The 17,402-nt window shown below is 44.4% G+C and overlaps 2 protein-coding genes across 2 annotated transcripts in view; one reads left to right on the top strand and one right to left on the bottom strand.

The window, feature by feature from the left end:
* LOC108873897 (semaphorin-6D) overlaps nucleotides 1-12,841 on the top strand; it is a 146,085-nt gene extending 133,244 nt beyond the window's left edge. Inside the window, 3 exon segments of the mRNA XM_051069284.1 lie at nucleotides 3,790-4,040; nucleotides 5,034-5,165; nucleotides 5,577-12,841. Coding sequence (XP_050925241.1) covers nucleotides 3,790-4,040; nucleotides 5,034-5,165; nucleotides 5,577-6,908 — 1,715 coding nt within the window. The 3' untranslated portion in view covers nucleotides 6,909-12,841.
* A 1,505-nt stretch (nucleotides 12,842-14,346) lies between these two features.
* LOC108892117 (zinc finger and SCAN domain-containing protein 12) lies at nucleotides 14,347-17,367 on the bottom strand. Its single transcript, XM_018689565.2, has 2 exons — nucleotides 16,972-17,367; nucleotides 14,347-16,162 (listed from the first exon to the last, which is right to left on the bottom strand). Exons 1-2 carry the CDS (start codon nucleotides 17,270-17,272, stop codon nucleotides 15,501-15,503), a joined length of 963 nt encoding a protein of 320 aa, XP_018545081.1. The 5' UTR covers nucleotides 17,273-17,367; the 3' UTR covers nucleotides 14,347-15,500.
* Nucleotides 17,368-17,402: the final 35 nt, after the last annotated feature.

Raw genomic sequence — 17,402 nt, 5'->3', positions numbered from 1 at the left:
ACTCAGATTGTTATTATGTCTGACAACCTTATGACAGGATTCCTGCAGAGACAGAGCTTTTTATTAAAGAGGAAGATCCTTTTAGTTCAACCAGAAACATCTCTATATATCTCTACCAGACTCCATTAAGAAAAACAGGGATTTAACCAGGAGTTTTTGTCCCTATCAATCATTTAAACCCCAAAACATTGTCAGAGTCGATTCTTGAACTTGAAAATGAGTCTCACCTCGAGGTCTGTTCTGGAGCTTCTGGAGCTTTCAATAGACATCACATGACCTTCATCATTAGATGATGTTTCACTCTTTCGTTTCAGGGCTGTAATCAACACAAAACCTATGAAAACAAAATGGCAGATGTGTTGGATCAGTGGCATCCTCCCAGCTGCAGCTTTAATTCATTAACCAGTCACAGAGTCGATTTATAATGTCGTCCATTAGTTTGGAAATCAATCAATATGATGTTACTGAATCCTAATGGTTCAGCTGTTTGATTTAATTAGATTTCCCCAGACAGGAAGAAGTGCTGAATTCAGTTGAATCAAAGAAAGAAGAGAGAGAGAGAGAGAGAGAGAGAGAAGAGGAGGACAATAAAGGGCTTGAACGAAAGACGAGGGAGATGGAGAGAAGTACAAAGAAATGAAAGGCAGACAGATAAAAGAGGAAGAAGATAAAGGTTGAGAGAGAGAGAGAGCGCTGAAGGAAAAGGAAAAGAGAGAGAGTTTAAAACATTGTGAGTTTTAGACTGACAGGAAACAGAAAACAGAGACACAGACAGAGAAGAAGATTTCAGCCTCCATCCCAGAAACTTCTACAATTCAGACTGACGGAGGAGAGAAGGAAACAAACAGGAAGAGAGAGAGAGAGAATGAAACATTTCCATGTCGAGCTGTAATTAGCATAATATTTTTCTCTGCATGTCTCCATCATCCTATTTATAACTGTCAGAGTGAAGGACGGAGATGAAAGAGTGGAAATAACGAACATGAAATTGTCTGTTAAACACAGGGGGATGTGTGTGTGTGTGTGTGTGTGTGTTAATCCTGACTGGACGTGTAATGACTGCTTCCTCTATTTCAACAGTATTTTGCATAAAAGGCAAATTTGTTCCGTGGTGTCTTGTATCAAAGCGAAGCCTCAGAGGCCTCGAGGCAACGCTGGCTTTGAGGTTAGAGACGGTTGCCAGTTCGAGTCCCGGACCGGCAGCGAGCGGGGAATAAAACCCCCGGACAGCCAACAGCACGGGGCATGAAATTAGCTTTTTGTTTCTGGGGGTATTTTTGGCCCTTTGATCAGGATTTCAGGGACATGCTGCTCCTTCTGAGCAATTGGACAGAAACTATAAAATAATATCAGGGAGCTCCAAGGTCCTTACAGTGATGCTTTAAACCAAATATTCATCCGTGAGCATCAAAAACTCAACGGCGTCAAATCAATGGCATCATATCCCTTTACTCATGCACCAGTGTTGTGGTTCGAAGCATCAAAACTGACTTTTTGTCCAGTTTTAAGCCTCATTTTAAAACACTTTCTTTAGCTCTTAGTGTGCTTTAACGTTTTATTTTAATCAGATTAAAGATATTGGATCTGACGTTGTCAGAGAAACAACAGCAAAAAGAAAACTAGAAGCTAAAAAGGTTAAAAGCGTCTTTCATGTTCACAGGAAACACAGAGGCTGGCAGTCAGTTACTCTAGGGCCGGGGTTAACAGCAGCTTCTGCTGTACCTGAATGAAAAACTCTTCCTGGGATCTCAGGAATCGTTTCCCTTGACCTGTCAGCAGTCTGAAACCATTCACGGCATATTGTGCAATGTGTAAAATGCTCTGTGAGTGTCAGCAGGTAAATCAACCTGTCAGTCTGAGGTCTTCAGTGGCTGCCAGGTGAGAGCGCGTCGCCGTGAATGTGAAGCAGTGTGGGGGTAATGAAAAACGCTCCAGTGGTGCTCAATCAAGCCTCAGGGATAAAACAGAGGTTAACACAAACAACAGTGACCTGAAAGTCACGGCACTCGTCTCTTAAAGTGTTTAATCACACGGACGAACTGCAGAGATGACTCAGCTCTGACTGCAGCCTTCAGGCCCCGTCAGGAAAACACACAACTGTGACGCCAGCAAACAAAAGATGCAAATGCAGAAGGAAAATAAACTGGAGTTGAAGAGCTGCAGTTCCTCAAACGGCCACAAGATGTTGTGAACATCTGTAAAGAATGAACAGAAAAATAGAGTCCTGCAGTGATAATATGTTTCTGTAGTCCAGCCTTGACGTTCATCAGCCTGATTCCCTCCACAAAAAGCCAATGGGATTTTTTTGGGGGGTTTTAGATTGAATTGTTCCTCTAGTTGCTTTTTTAACAATCAAAACAAATCTGCCCGACCTGAAGAACACCTCAGTTGCTATTATATTTTAATGTCAACACTTAAATGATGACATTAAAGTGATGAGAACTGATTCAAACGTATCTTAGCCACTGTTAGCAACACCGGTTGGTAGCAACACTCTATGCTGTATTTTGCTCATACAAACAGCGGAGCAAGTGTTCACATACTATTGATGTGAGTAGCAGCCATTTTGAATTCTTATGTCAGGGTTGGTGGAGTTGCTCCAACTTGGAAATTGGAAATCCAACTTCAGGGGGCGTTCAGTTGAAACTTCTGGCTAAGAACTCGGAAATTCCGACTTTTGAGTACAACTGGAACGCACCATAACATCCCCGACAACCTCTGTAGTGTCATTTAGACACTCGTTAGCAACCGCCTTTTTTAAGACACGTAAAAGCTTCAAACATCAGGAGTGGGGGATTTACTGACCCATTTTATGTCAGAGACATAAAACCTGAAAATGTCTTGAGCTTGTGTTAAAACCACAGACCTTATTTCAGACATTTAACCAGAAACACACTGATAACAGGAAGTGCTAACATGCTAACATGCTAACTGACTTCCTGGTTCCTATACCTTCCAGTTTTTTATATCTGAGAACATGGCCTCCACAGTAAAACTATCTAGGCTCTGGGTTCTCTGGGCTAAAATCTGGATGCACACGAGCAGCGTTTATGTATCAAAGTATTGATTACTGCAGTATTGATCTGCCCATCAATCCTGCGCTCTGTGTGTGTGTGTGTGTGTGTGTGTGTGTGTTGTCGAGCTGCTGTTGGACACACTGGTGACTCATTGTATCTGAGAGGCTTTGATGTTGTTTCTGGACCTGATGAGGTGAACGCTGCCAAACAATAAACTCTCTTTCATCTCCTCTCTCCTCCTCCTCCTCCTGTTCTCATCCGTCCATCCTTTTGTCACCCCCCTCCACCCCACCTCCCCCTCCTCCTCTCTCTCTCAAATCCAATCATAGTTTCTCCTTCTTCCTTTCTTCTCCTCTGTCTCCTCCCGTCCCTCCATCGTCCTTTCTCCTCCGTCATCCTGTTTTCTCACCTGTGCACCACCACCTCCTCATTAAGTCCAATCCTCGTCTCTGTCTCTCCCTTTCTTTCTTCCTCCCGCTCAACCTTCCTCTCACCTCTCCCCCCTGTGTTTCTCCTCCTTCCTTCCTTCCTCCTCCACTCTCTCCTCTTCCCTCCTTTATGCTCATCCAGCTAAACATGGCTGTAGCTTTCTGTTCAGCGTTGTTGTAGCACTGCTTCACCACAGCACCATCTATCATTAAAATCAATGTTTCCTCCTGTTGGGATCATGACGGCCTTCAGTAAATTTCATCACATTAATGTGATCACATGACATCTGCCCTTTAGAGAGATGAAATAACCCTCCCCCTCACTTGCCTCCTGTGTTTTCCAGGTGTCCGTCGTCTCCCGGAGATGGACCAGCGAGCCGGCGCTAACGTCCACTACACCCTGCTGATCGCCTGTGTGCTGGTGGCTTTCTTCCTGGGTGCCATCTTGTCTGGCTTCCTGGTGTCGTGCTACTGCAGCCGCAGTGCCGCCCACCGGGCGAGGCGGCTGGGGAAAGACCCTGAGGCGTCGCTGCCCCACGCTCTGTCGCTGCGATCCCTCGCCAAGCTCAACGGGCTGCTGGACGGACAGCCCAAGGTGAGTGACGGGGTAAAATAATAATTAGGGGTGATTCGGGCTCACAAGAACGAGACGAGATTTTAAGAAAACTTCAATGATGAAATATATGACAGGAAAGAGTCTGCTACTTGACCTAAAGCCATAAAATGTAACCAAAGGACTCAACACTGTGCAAACAGAGACTGACCAAAGTTCCCTCAGTGCTAATGGTACGTTCCATTTATGTCGGAGGTCAGAACTCAGAAGTGACGTCACCTACGCATTGATGTCAGACAAACATGTATGATTGTAGAAAAGCTTTATAGTTGCTCTTTTGGAGAACACATTCAAAACACCTGAAAAACACCTCAATCATTGACGTTTTAATACAAACACCCGCTCAAATTTAACCGTTGGTAAACGTGCGCAATTTCGTCATTCACGCTAGTTGCAACTGGATACGGTCTCACAAGCTTTTCACCTGACGAGAAATATCGTCACGTTTTAATATCACGAGATCTCGTTCCAGTGCTAATCATGAAGGAAACCTGGACTTTAGCAGAAACTGTAGCTGCTGCACTGAAAGAAAATAAAGACATAATCTCGGCTGTACTCTGAGAACGAGCAGCAAGTGATCCACTGAATTCTGAGCAGCAGTGTTAATATGCATCCTCACCTCCTCCCTCCTCATCTGGGGGGTGATGGGGATAATAAGTTAATAGCTTTACTTCAGTCTTTTATTCAGTCATTATAATGCACTGTTTCATGATGAACTCCATCCTCCTCCAAAGTGTCCTTGAGCAAGAAGCAGTCTCTGAGCTTCCTGCTGACCTCCGACCTTTCCGCTAAAATCCCTCATTACACTGTGAGACACAATAACTGAAAACCAGTGAAGAGGTTTTCCATCTTGGCTCAGGTCAAACGACAGATCCTCTTTGTTCCGCATCAGTATCAGTTACTCTCTCTCCTCCACCCTGAATTTATTATCAGTGCTCTGATTCCTCCTCTTCTTTTTGTTCTGTCGTCCCACAGGAGGACAAACTGGACGTGTCCACTCCAAAGATGTACAGCTCCTTCATCCCCAACGGCCGGGCCTCACCTCACCTCCACACCCCCGGTCATCAGGGCCTGCCACTGGGAGACCCTGACCTCAGCCTCTCCCAGGTAGGACAGCTGGTCACGGTGTGCAGTCTGGTCTCAAAAAACTGGATCATTTTAAATAGTGCTTCTTGGATTTTTGTCTGAGAGATAAATCTGGAGTCCAGGACTTCTACATATAATTCAGCTGATTATGTCTCTGCTCGTTCTCTGGACCTGAGCACAGCAGAGGTTTTTGTGTTTTTCTTAATGAAATTCTGTTTCCCCTGAATCTGTACTTTTGACGACAACATAGTAAGACAGCACAGATTTCCACCTGTTGATTTCTTAGAAAATGGCTTTCTCAGTCAATTACCTGGAACAATCCACACGTTTGATATAAAAATGAATCAGGTGTGCTGGCACTAATTGAGTCTTTAAACTGACATCAACATGTTTGAAACCCCGGGTCTAATCTCTGTTTAGTCCCTGTCACAGGCTGATGGAGAGCTGTCCGGCCTGCCCACGCCCGACTCCACCCCCGAGCTCCCCATCAAGAACATGAAGGCCCTGCGGCACCATCAGTATGAGAAGAACCAGAACTGCAACAACGCCAAGGACAACCCCAAGCCTGGGCCCAGCTGCTCTGGATCCAGTCTGGGTTTCATGGCTGTCGTCGGGAACTCTTTGACCCAGCAGGTGTTTCCCTACTCTCATCACCATGGCAGCAGTCTGAGCAACGGGGCAGCACACGGAGCAGGCGCTTCTTCAACTTCGTTGCACCTACCAGAGGAGAGGAAGATCTCGAATGACGAGCGAGCAGCAGCAGCAGGTGGAGGAGCAGGAGGCGGAGGAGCAGGAGGCGGAGGAGGAGGAGTCCCCCATCATCACCACTCCCAGCAGTCCCTGCCTCAGACGGTGGTGGATGTGTCGGCGCTGGACGAGCTACTCAAACACATCCACGAGGTCAGTGCGTCAGGGACTGGAGGCATCAAGGTCCTCACCTCCACCTCCTCGTCCTCCCTGTTCCCCGGGCCGTCCTCATCCTCTTCCGGCGGGCACCATCACCACCACCATCATCACCACAGTCACCAAGGCCAGACGCGCACCCACCACTACAACCACAGCCATCACCATAGCAACCACCACAACAACAATGGTGGCGGCGGCAGCGGTCACCATCACCAGCAGCAGATCCCCGAGACTGAATCAGCTCCGTACTACAGCACCTCCACGCTGCCGAGGGATGGCCTCCCCAAACGCCTGGACACACCCGCTCAGAACTCCGCCTCCTCTTTCACCACCTCCTCCTCTTCCTCCTCCTCCTCCTCCAACAACCCCACCTCCTCCACCTCCGTCCCATCCTCCTCCTCTTCTTCCTCCTCCACTCCGCTCCAGCAGCAGGTGATCCCAGAGAGACCCGGAGGTAGCGGTGTCTCCGTGACGCGCCACCACTCCCAGCGCCACTCCCTGATCAAGATGGGCAGCGGCGGCGGCGGTGCTGTGCCTCGCCACCACAGCTTCAACCAGCGGGGGGCGCAGCACGCACACTTTCTAGCCCGGATGAACACCAACAGCAGCAGCAACGGCCCCCCCGCTGCGAACGAGGGGGTCGATGCAAACACCAGTACCAACGCTGAGAGCCAGCGGCCATCAATTGCCAGCGCCTGCCTGACACGGCAGCACAGTTACAGCGAAGGGCCACATGTGCAGAGGGCGGCCATCATCCGGAGGACGGCATCGCTCAAACCCCAAGTCCCGCCAAAACCCTTGTTCCTGCCAAACACAGCGACATCACCGGTAGCAGAGGCAGGGAAGTACAACTACTGAGACTGTAGGAGGAAGTGGCGTCACTCCAACATGGCTGCTGCCTTCCTCACAGAGTAAAACACCCTGAAACGCCTGCAGGGCATGTGACAAATGACAAAATGAGAACATTGATGGGATGGAGTGACACGAGAGAGACTTCAGAGCTTTTTGTCCCCATCACTCGTCATTCCGACCCTTCAGTTGTGGTTATTTTCCTGCTGCTGAGAGTCACGACCGCTGCATTGTAGCCGCCTCGCCCGCAGAGCTGGGCCCCAAACAGAGCCGAGCACACAGACACTCTGAGGAGACTCTGACTCATTCCTCGGGGTGGTCGGGGGGCCGCTCGTGGCGACTTTCCCTCCTCACGACACAGAACAGAAACCAGCTCAGATGAGAACTGAAGCTGAGAAACATTCCAAAAGCAGGGCGAAAGATGTTAATGATTCAAAAGCAGTCCCCAAGGCTCGAGGTGGCCTGAAAAATCCCTGATTAATGCAGTTTTCTTACGAGTGCTTTGATCTAATGTCCCCAGTTGTTGCACCTCGGCACGGGGCCCAGATTTCATTTGCAAAAGATTCACAAAAGCAGCGAGTGGGACTGCTGCTGCAGACCTGACGTGAACTGAATCTGGGACCGTCGAGACATTTCTCCAGGACTCAGAATTAAACAAAGGCATTTCTCTGCACAGGAGAAATCAAACAAAAATCATATTTAAAGAAACACCCAGAGGGTAATTCCTTTCTTTGCTTTGTCCCCCCGAGTCTGGAGAAGGTTATTCACCTTCTCTGTGAAAAAAACTGAGACCAAAAAAGGAGGAAAGGAAGCAGCAGCGAGGTCTTTGTTTTCTTTGTTTTCAGAGACTTTGAGTCGACGGGACGTTCAGGAGATGGAGATTTTTGTAAACCACCACCTCTGGGAAAGAGAGAAGAAGAAGAGTCTGTGGGATCAGATGTAAATGTCAGTGATTTAGATCAGAGCTGACAGACGTCTCTCTCCACCCTGACAGTTCATACAAACCAGATGAATGTTCTTTTTTATACCATATTGGTATCTGACAAACAAACAAAACATTAATGGAGCTCAGCAGGTGATGGAGGACGGATTTCTGATCAATCACTCCCTCAAATTACTAATTCATTCACTCAGTGAACTCAACACGCCTTCAGTTTACTCATTTGTGTATTAAAATGACTTAATTGATTCTCCTGAATTATTAAAATGACTTAATTTGCCCCCTGAATTTTTATGAACTGGCTGACGTGCAGGATCTGTGGGGACGTAAAAGATAAATTCAAAGTTTATTAAATCCAAGAGTTCTCCTGTTGATGATTAAATAATTTGAGGGAATCATTTATCAAACCTTCTGTCTCTCTCTCTCGTTACTGACTGAGCTCCGTGGTTATAACAGGACTTTGTCATGAACAGGTGAACCTGCCCAAACTGAAGCAACAGCTCACAGAACCAAGAGCGACAACTTATTTTCACACTTAACCGGATGTCCGGGCCCCAGAAAGGGTCAAAGGTCATTCACTTCCATTGTTTTCATTCTGCGTTTTACCAAATGAAATCAGTTCAGTAATTACACTCTTACATTGTGTTTTCAAACATGGTCGAAAGAAAAAAAAAAGAGCAATAATCATCAAAGTTGTCATGGTACAGAGATTCTAGTGGTTTGTAGCTTTAGCTTAATGTGTTAGCATGCTAACATTAGCTAATTAGCACTAAACTACAACCACAAAGGATGGGAGTCAGTTTTATAAATATTCAGCAATTACTGGACAAGTTAAAAATTTGAGGAAAGGTGAAGAGATTAGTGCATCACATCTGCACCAAATATCACGACAGTTAGTTGACGACTGCATCTCTACAGCAAAAAATGACCTTCGTCCAGCCAGACTAAAACTGATTGTTCATGTTACTTCATTGTTATTTGTTTTGTTAGCTTGCTAAACTAAATTGACCATGACTGGATGCTGTGGTGACATCTAGTCGAGCAGATGGTATTGGTTTCAGCTGAGATAGATGCCACAGGGAGCAGAGTAAGAACTTATCAGATGTGTATTTCTGTGAACACTCGCTTTCAGACTTTACCACAGTCTGCAGCTGAACAGTCTGTTTTACCTCCCAGTGTTTTTCAGTGCTTTATTCTGTGGCTGTTTCTTCTGTTTGAGCATTCGCCAAACAACTGCACCGATCTGATGTTAACAGTAAAACACACAGGCAACATTTTGAGGCAGCAGAGATGAGCAACATCGCCGGCAACAGCAATAAAAAAGTTTTGGGGCAAAATCCCTGTAAATAAAACACTGAGCTGCTCGGAGTTAAAGCACTGAGGGGGAATTCAAACAGCTGACGGAGTTGACTGTCCGTGTTGCCTCAACATGTTGCTGTGCAGGTTTGGAAAGGTTTGGAAAAGTTTTGGATAAAGTTTTTGGATAAAAAAAGGTCTCGGAAGATTAAAAAACTGTTGTTACTGACGCCTCAGCATGTACTCACTGCCAAGACTCGTTTTTACATAAGAATACTGCTGGTTCTGCTCATTTCAGCCCCATGTTTCAAACACTGAACCACACACTCATTAAATAAACCAGAGCTGATTACTCCTAGAATTTACAAATATTAACGTCTCAGCTGACGGAAAAACATTGAGATGATTTAAAGCCACGTCATCAGAGTTTGAGCTGTGCCGGAGAAAAAGCAAACGTTCTCACCTTTTCTGTTACTGCTGAAACTGTGTTATTATGATGTAACCCTCCTTAGTGGTGCATTCAGGGAGGCTCCGACATCTGATGCTTGATGCAAAAAACCTTTGAATTAATGAAATATATCACCAAAACTCAAAGCCAGAACACAAACAATAAGGAAACATGGACATGGTGCATAAATAGTAAACAGTTAATGTGAATTTGATCATTCCTGTTCCTCGATGCACCGGCTGAGTGGGTTTTAAGACAGAGTTCCTGCATGTGGCTGTTTTTAGACCCACAGGTGCAAAACAGGTGAAGAATAACAACATTAACACAACAACTTTACCACTAAAGTAAAGCTCAGACAGTTAATTATCGGGCATTTCAGATGAAAATAACGTTTTTGTGCTGTTGTAAATACGGCTGCATGATATACTGAACTAATTATTTCAAACATTTGTTCCTGCATGATGCCTAACACGTCCAAATCACAGACATTAAACCTCCACAAAATCCTTATTTTCAGTCACAAAATGACCTGTTTTTCACATGTGGACCTAAAATCCAGATGTTTCTGTCAGGTTTCAGTCTAGTTTGGATTTTTCAGTGAAAAAGAAAATCAGTTAAATTTATGAATTGCCTCCAAAACTTTTATTTTTGGACATGGTGGTCTATCTGTACGCTAAGGTTCATTTACTGGCTCTTCCCAAGGCTTTGTACCTCATAATCTTGTTGTCATATCGGCCCTAATAATGACCTAAATACTGAAGGGGGGTGCAATAAGAAGAGATTTCTGACATGTGGTTGAAAGTCCTGGAAAAGACTGAACTTTAAGACTAAAGAGCAAAACACCAGTATGGTCAGTGACCCCTTTAAATCCATTGGGAAAAGTTTTCTGAAATATTACAACAGATAAATGACCTGCAGGTCGTGTGACACTTGTTGTCCGTGACTAAACAAACTTTTTTTTTCAGCCGGTTTTAGTTTTATCCGACACGCTCAGCTAGCTGGATGCTCACTCCCGGCCACAGATGAAGCAATAAAGAAGCCTCGGTGATCTGCAGTGAAGGGTTAGTGAAGTATCCCTGTCTGCAGGCTCTGCACCAAATGATGCAACTTGATTTCGCCAGCACTGAACAGCCGAGGGAGAGAAACCTGCTGTAAACCGTCACGCTGCATCAGGCGTTTCCAAACCAGACGGAAACGTTTTGTTCAGATTTAATAAAAAAAGACCAGAAAGCAGCAGTTTGATATTGATTCATGCTTCATGGAAAGGGAGGGGAGGGGGGAGGAGGATGGGTGGTTCGTGCCACAGTCGGTGTTTGAAGAGGTTACATCACCCTCTTTCATCTCCGACCCGAATCTCTCGACTGACTGGATGTGTTTGATATTTATCAGAGATTAGTGTTGTTCTGGTCACTGGGAAGAAGCTGCCTGCATGAATCAGAGTCTAAATTAATGGGCCGTGTTCACATGAGAACAGCGAATCTGACCCTCAGCTCTCAGAGGCACATTTGATCGTTTCTCCGCTGTCTGCATAGGAAGAAATAACACTTAAAAAAGGTTGGATCATAACGAGAAAGTCAGTTCTGTGCCATTGAAGAGGGTCTGAGTCTGGTCTCCTTGTGTAGTTTAAAGGGGTTTTAAATATTTGACCCTGTTAAATAGAAACTGCAAAAACTTCACATAACTGCTGACCAAGTTTTTAAACCAAATGCTTTTCAGATTGGTTTCTCTTTGCTGCATTTAGACAATTTAACACTGAATTGACCATATTTTTAGACAGAACTTACCTCTCTGTGTGTCTAAGCAGTGACCATCTCATCTTTGATGCCTTCAAGGGCCCTCTTGACTTCTGAGACGTCCCAGTCAGCCGTTGAAATATGTTGCTGGATGTTTAAACCTAGAAATCAAAGAATAAATCTACTTTAGGGGAAAAAAGGTTGTTCAAAATTTAAATATTTCTGTTGAGTTTTCAGGCTTTTCTCGTAACTGCATCACCACAAAAAGGCAATAGGACTGATAAATAAAACTATTAAGAATACAGGATTTTCCACAAAGTGAAGCAAACTGCCTGGAAGGAAGGGAGGTGGCTGTGAGATGTGGTTGAAAGCTCAGGAAAAAGCCAGCGAGTGGAGCTAAAGCTGAGATAAAACTGAAACCATGAGTCAGTTCATTAAATTGTTTACTGACAGAACAAACAAACATTCACTGGTTCCAGCTCCTGCTGCTTTTCTGTTTTATTTTACTTTAAACTGAAAAAGTTCGGGTTTGTATGTTTTATACATTGCCCTGGAAAATGTGTCACAATTTGCTGTCATTTCACTGCCTAAATTATCATTCACCTGATGGAAAAATAATTGGTTGCAGTCCTAGTTTAACTCGTCGTCTATTTTGGAAAACACCACCAAACAAACTGAGACAGAAAACTAAATAAAAAAAATAAAAAATTTGTAATCTTCTTGAATTTTCCCTCAAATAAGTTCTTGTCCAACTGCTTGTATTTAGATTTAACATTTTGCTTCTTTTATTGAATGAAAAAAGTGTTTTGTGAGAAGCATCTGTGCAGAAACTCTGGTCTTAAAAAGTTTTAAATGATACTCGGTCTGAGGAAACAGTCATTGAAGATGTAAAGAAAAGTTAACGAACCTGTTCGGTCCTTTAAATGTCTCCATGAGCAGCAGTATTTTCACCTTCACACAACAGAAGTATCAGCTCAGTATTTTTGAGAGCAGAGGTCGTCCAGGTGTGGTCTGGTCCAATAAAAAGACAGAAATCTGATTTAGAGGAAAGTCTACCTGGTGCTCAGGTAGACAGGCTGAATGAGGAACAGGAATCTCCACCTGTAACGAACAGAAACTGTCAAACGGGTGTTGAAACTTCATTAAAAGAAGAAGCTGTTGATTGATGATCTGATTAAGTCGTCAGTGGTCCTTTAGGAATGTTTTTACCGGGTGCTACCACAGGGGGCGCTGCAGAGAATAACACACTACAGTTCATTTTATAAAAAGGGTTTTGTATGAGGATGCACTTGTAACCTTGAAAATAAATTTGTTTATTCACTTCGTGGTTCTCGGTTCCTGTCCTCTAAACGTGCTCTCTGAGCGGGAACGGAGACGCTGTGGCATCACCGATGGACTCACAGCGCCACCCGCTGGGCCACAGCAGAACGACAATGTAATAATGTCAAAAGATATTATGTTTACCTTACTGCTATTAATTAACAATGTGGATGATGGTGTAAATAAAGGCTACTGTGGAATATTACTCAGAGTGGAGTGATTCTTATCAGGAAATAGCTGCGACAGATAGGTACTCATGCAGCTCCAGAAGTTCTTCAGGGTGTCTATGAGGTTTTAATAGGGATCCAGGGGCCTTGAGGCAGCTCCAGGGTGCCCATGACTGAGTTAGAGGTCCTTGAAGGTGCCCTTTAAGTCTTTGGATGAGTTCTCAAGGGGGGGACCAGGAGTCCTTACAAATGTCCCATGGGTATTTGAAGACATTTCAGGAGACCAGTAGTTCTTTTTGAGTATCCTTGGGTTCTTGAGAAACATCTACAGCTCCTGAAAGGTGTTCCAGGAAACCTTTTGACTGCCCCACAGGCACTGATGATGTCCCATTAGTTCTTGGAAGAATCATAGGAATCTCAAGGATGTTCTAGAAATTCTTGAAGGTAGCAAGAGTCCCTGAAGATCTTCCAAGGGTCCTTAAAGGGTTTCAAGAATAGTGAAAAGGGTTCAGGTATTCAAGAAAGGAATCCCAGAGTCCCTAGAGTTATTACTGGGTCCAAGGGGCTTTGGAAGAAGAGGACGTTCCAGGTATTCTAGAGGTTCTACAGCATCAGAATTATCAGGTTTTATTTCTTGTTGAAATACAGAACCTGCAGTGTTTAATAGAATCTAAATCACTAAATAATTAAGCTGCCAAAATAAAATATATTGAACTACATATCGTTGAATTTGATCTTTACATCACATGAGTTCACCAAGAAGCTGTTTTAAATAGTGTTATACTGCCATCTGCTGGTGTGAAAGAGGAGGGACAGATAGTTCAATGACATCTTACATTTCTTTTTTTGGACATTGTGACAGATTGTGTCACATTGTGACAAAAAAAAGAAAAAACACGATTAGTAAAATGTAAATTATATGGCATGTTTTTCTGACCATGTTTGGCCTTGTTGTGTTTATATTTAGAAGAACAAACTTTTAGAAGAGAAGAGTTTGAGAAAACAACCAGATAAACAGCCACATCTGTTATGTATTCGAACAAAACTACCCCAAACTAAGTAAAAACATTTCACAATTCAAGGATAAATAATGTTTTAAACCTGAACAAACCTGAGCTGTTTGGTTTGTTCAGCTCTGTTTTGTCGTCATCAGCAAAACTGAAAATGATCGATTAATGTGAATAACTGCTTTTTTCATAGTTTCCTATGATAGTAAAGTGAATATCTTTGGTTATTCAGACAAAATCAGAAATTTAGAACCTGAATTGAATCAATCAAAATCCATCCATCAAGTTTTGTCAACCTGATGCTGGATCAGACTGGGATCTGAGGAGTTCGGGCTCTTTTTTTTTTCAGTTTTTGTGGTGGGAGGTTTGTCCAGCTGGGGGAGGCCCCTGACACTGGGGAGTGCTGTTGCCATGGAGGGGTGTCCTCGGTCTCAACAGTGTTTAGGTGGGTGAACACTGGAACATCGGATTATAATGAGATGATCAGTGGTTTTAATGCTGTGGCCAATCGGTGTAAAGTTAGAAAGTTTAAATCAATGACAGGAACAAGATTTTTTTCTTCATCATGTGACTTTATTACTTCAGTAAAAGTCATACAGTTTTGTTAAAAAACACTGAGTGGGAAGATTTGAAGGTTCCTGACATCCCAAACACAATCTCCAGACTTTTTGTGCTACAGATATCTGTGCCGCCTCGCTATCATTAACAAAAAATAAAAAGATCTTTACTGGTCACAGACTTTCCTGAACAAACTGCTCCGGTGTGACTCAGATGTGTCTGTAAACTGCAACACCACTGTTTCCTCCAGTGTATAAACATCTGATAAAATATATAAGATATAAAAATACAGTATGTGCCTCTTCTTGTCTTGTCCTGGTCCATGTCCACATTAATGTGGATAAATGTCGAAAGTTTCTCGTCCATTTATCTGTCCACAAACAAAATGCTGATGCAAGAAAAATGCTTTTAAATCCTCTTCTTCACAAAAATGGTGAGATGACTGGATCCTTCTCTTCGTCTGTTCTGTTTCCTCTGACTCTCTATGATCCATTAGTGTGGTTTTAGTTTGAAAACCAGAAAATCCCAAACTGTTTAAATCCAGAACAGCTTCAGCCATCGTCGCATTTACAACACAAGATGTTAGAACACGTCGTCTGAGCAGAGATACTTCTTCAGAGAGATACCGATCGGATCGGAAAGTGATGAGACACACTGGTGGAAGAACCACAGCTGGAGACAACTCTTAGTGAGTAAAGGAACAAAGTTTGATGCTGAACGATTGTGAAACCAAGACAGGAAACAGAATTCAATCTGTCTCTGAGCGTCTTGGGACAAGTTCTCACTCACATCTTCTGTTGGATTGGAGTGTTTTATAGATCCCTAAATCAAACCAAATAAGAAGCCAACAGGAACTAATGGGCTGTTAATGCTGACGATTTAAAACAGAAACATGTTACTGACAAAGGCTCAGTGACTCTGAGGCGACAGAAACGGACAGATTTCTTCTGAGAGCTTGATATTTTTTCCATCCACTCTGATGTGTTGATATTTTCTTCTACTCTTGAAAACTTAGTGTGAAACTTTGGCAAAAATGGAGACAAAAACAACATGTATCCACATCAGCATGGACATGTCCTGACTGTGCTTTTCATCACCTCTGGTGACAGAGATTTTGTCCTCGTCCTTGGCCTCAGCTCTGTTGTGTTTTCTGTCCCGTGTGTGTGCGAATGTGTCGCTTGTAGTTGGAGTTGTCGCTGAACCTGCGGCCGCACTCGTCGCAGCAGTACGGTTTCTCACCTGTGTGGATCCTCAGGTGTTTCTGATAACCGTCGAACCGCGTCAGTCTCTTCCCGCAAATGTCACACGTATACGACTTGTCGACCTTGGTGTCGACTTTGCGGTGCACCTGGACGTGTTTGGCCCAGTGGCTGCGCTGAGCGAACGCACGGCCACAGATGGTGCAGATGTACGAGTCCACCACCTCCGACAGCGGAGCCTCGAGGTCGACACAGTCGAGCTGCCCGTTACCTGAAGCCAGATCCGAAGCCTCGGTGGCATCCTCATCGAGCTTGGAGCAGGACTGCTGGACCGAGGTCCCTGGCTGGGGGTCCAGCTCCAGGTCCTCCAGGTTCTGGTTCTGGAACTTTAAGAGTGAGGGAGTCACGTGGTCGTTGTGCTCGTTTCTTATGCTGCCGCCGCTCTGGAACAACACAACGTCGTTCTGCTCCGGTGTCTCCTCCTGCTGAGCCGACCACAGCTCCTCCTCCTCCTCCTCCTCCTCCTCCTCTTTGATGTGAGGAGGCTTCGATTCATCCGGGTCCAGACTGGAGCTCCACTCCTGCTCTGACAGAGCTGAACCACGGAGAGGAGACATAACATGGACAAAGACTTAGTTAGAAAACATATTAAATAAAACTACAGTATCTACTTTAATGTTTCAAGGTTTATTTTACCATCACATCTTTAAATCCTTCCTGTCTCCACCTGAGCTTTATTGTTAGTCTGAGCCTCTCTCTCTCTTTATCATGTCCAAGAAAACAAATGTAGAATTTTAAATGGAGTTTATATATTTATCTAAAGATGTGATGGTAAAATCAAAATGCAGACACTGTACAGGAATTTTGCAGCCTGGAACATTATTCTAACCATAGTTTCTTATTTTATTTTCCCACACGTTATCTGAAACATTAAAGGAGCTACTGTCGTTTTAATCCCTAATTATTCCTTAAATAATACTTGTTGCAGATATAAAAATAGATGCCTCTGCTCTTTGATGCTAAAATAATCGCAGACGTCTTCTGAGAAGACGTGATGAGTATCTTCTTTCATTGTGTTTGTTATTTCATAGGTTAGACAATTAATCAAATAATCAGTTAATCAGTAATGAAAGTCATCATCAGCTGCAGGTGTGTTTGACACATAAACACTGTGACACATGTAGATCAATAATAACCTAAATCAATGAATCAGTTAATCAATAACAGGTCATCAGAACCTGATCCTCCAGCTGTGGAGCAGGTTAAAGCAGATTTATGGAGATATTTTACTTCAGTATTTAAACAGACAGTGACTGGTTTTCTCTCAGCGGGTCTCTGATGATCCCGGTCTCTCAGCAGAGACCCGGACCTGGTCCTCCTCCTCATCCTCCAGCATTCACCAACCTGCGCTGCTGACCTGCACGGAGATCTGCGGCTTCCTGCTCAGGTCCAGCAGCCGGCGCTGGCGATCGATCTCCAGCTTGGAGCGGGAGATCTCCTCCTCGTACTCGGCGATGGTCCTCCCGAACACCCCGAAGATCTCCTCGGCGGCCGCGGTGAGCCGCTGGTTGATGAGCAGCCTCAGCATCTCGATCTTCGACATGAGAGCGGCGGTTCGAGCGGCGCAGAGGCAGAGAGAAGGCGTCGCTGCTCGGAGGACTCGTTTGTTTACCAGCTCCACTTCCGGGTCGCTGTCTGTGCGCATGCTCAGTGGGCGGCCTTTGGAGGAGACAGGAGGATTTACCGCCACCTGCTGGAGCGGATAACTTCGTTATGTTAATAACGAACACAAAATATGTAGACAGAGAAAATATAAACCACAATGCATAAATAAG

The sequence above is a fragment of the Lates calcarifer genome, linkage group LG3 (assembly GCF_001640805.2).
Source record: "Lates calcarifer isolate ASB-BC8 linkage group LG3, TLL_Latcal_v3, whole genome shotgun sequence".
NCBI lineage: Eukaryota > Metazoa > Chordata > Actinopteri > Centropomidae > Lates > Lates calcarifer.
This window is presented reverse-complemented; position numbering and strand designations above follow the sequence as displayed.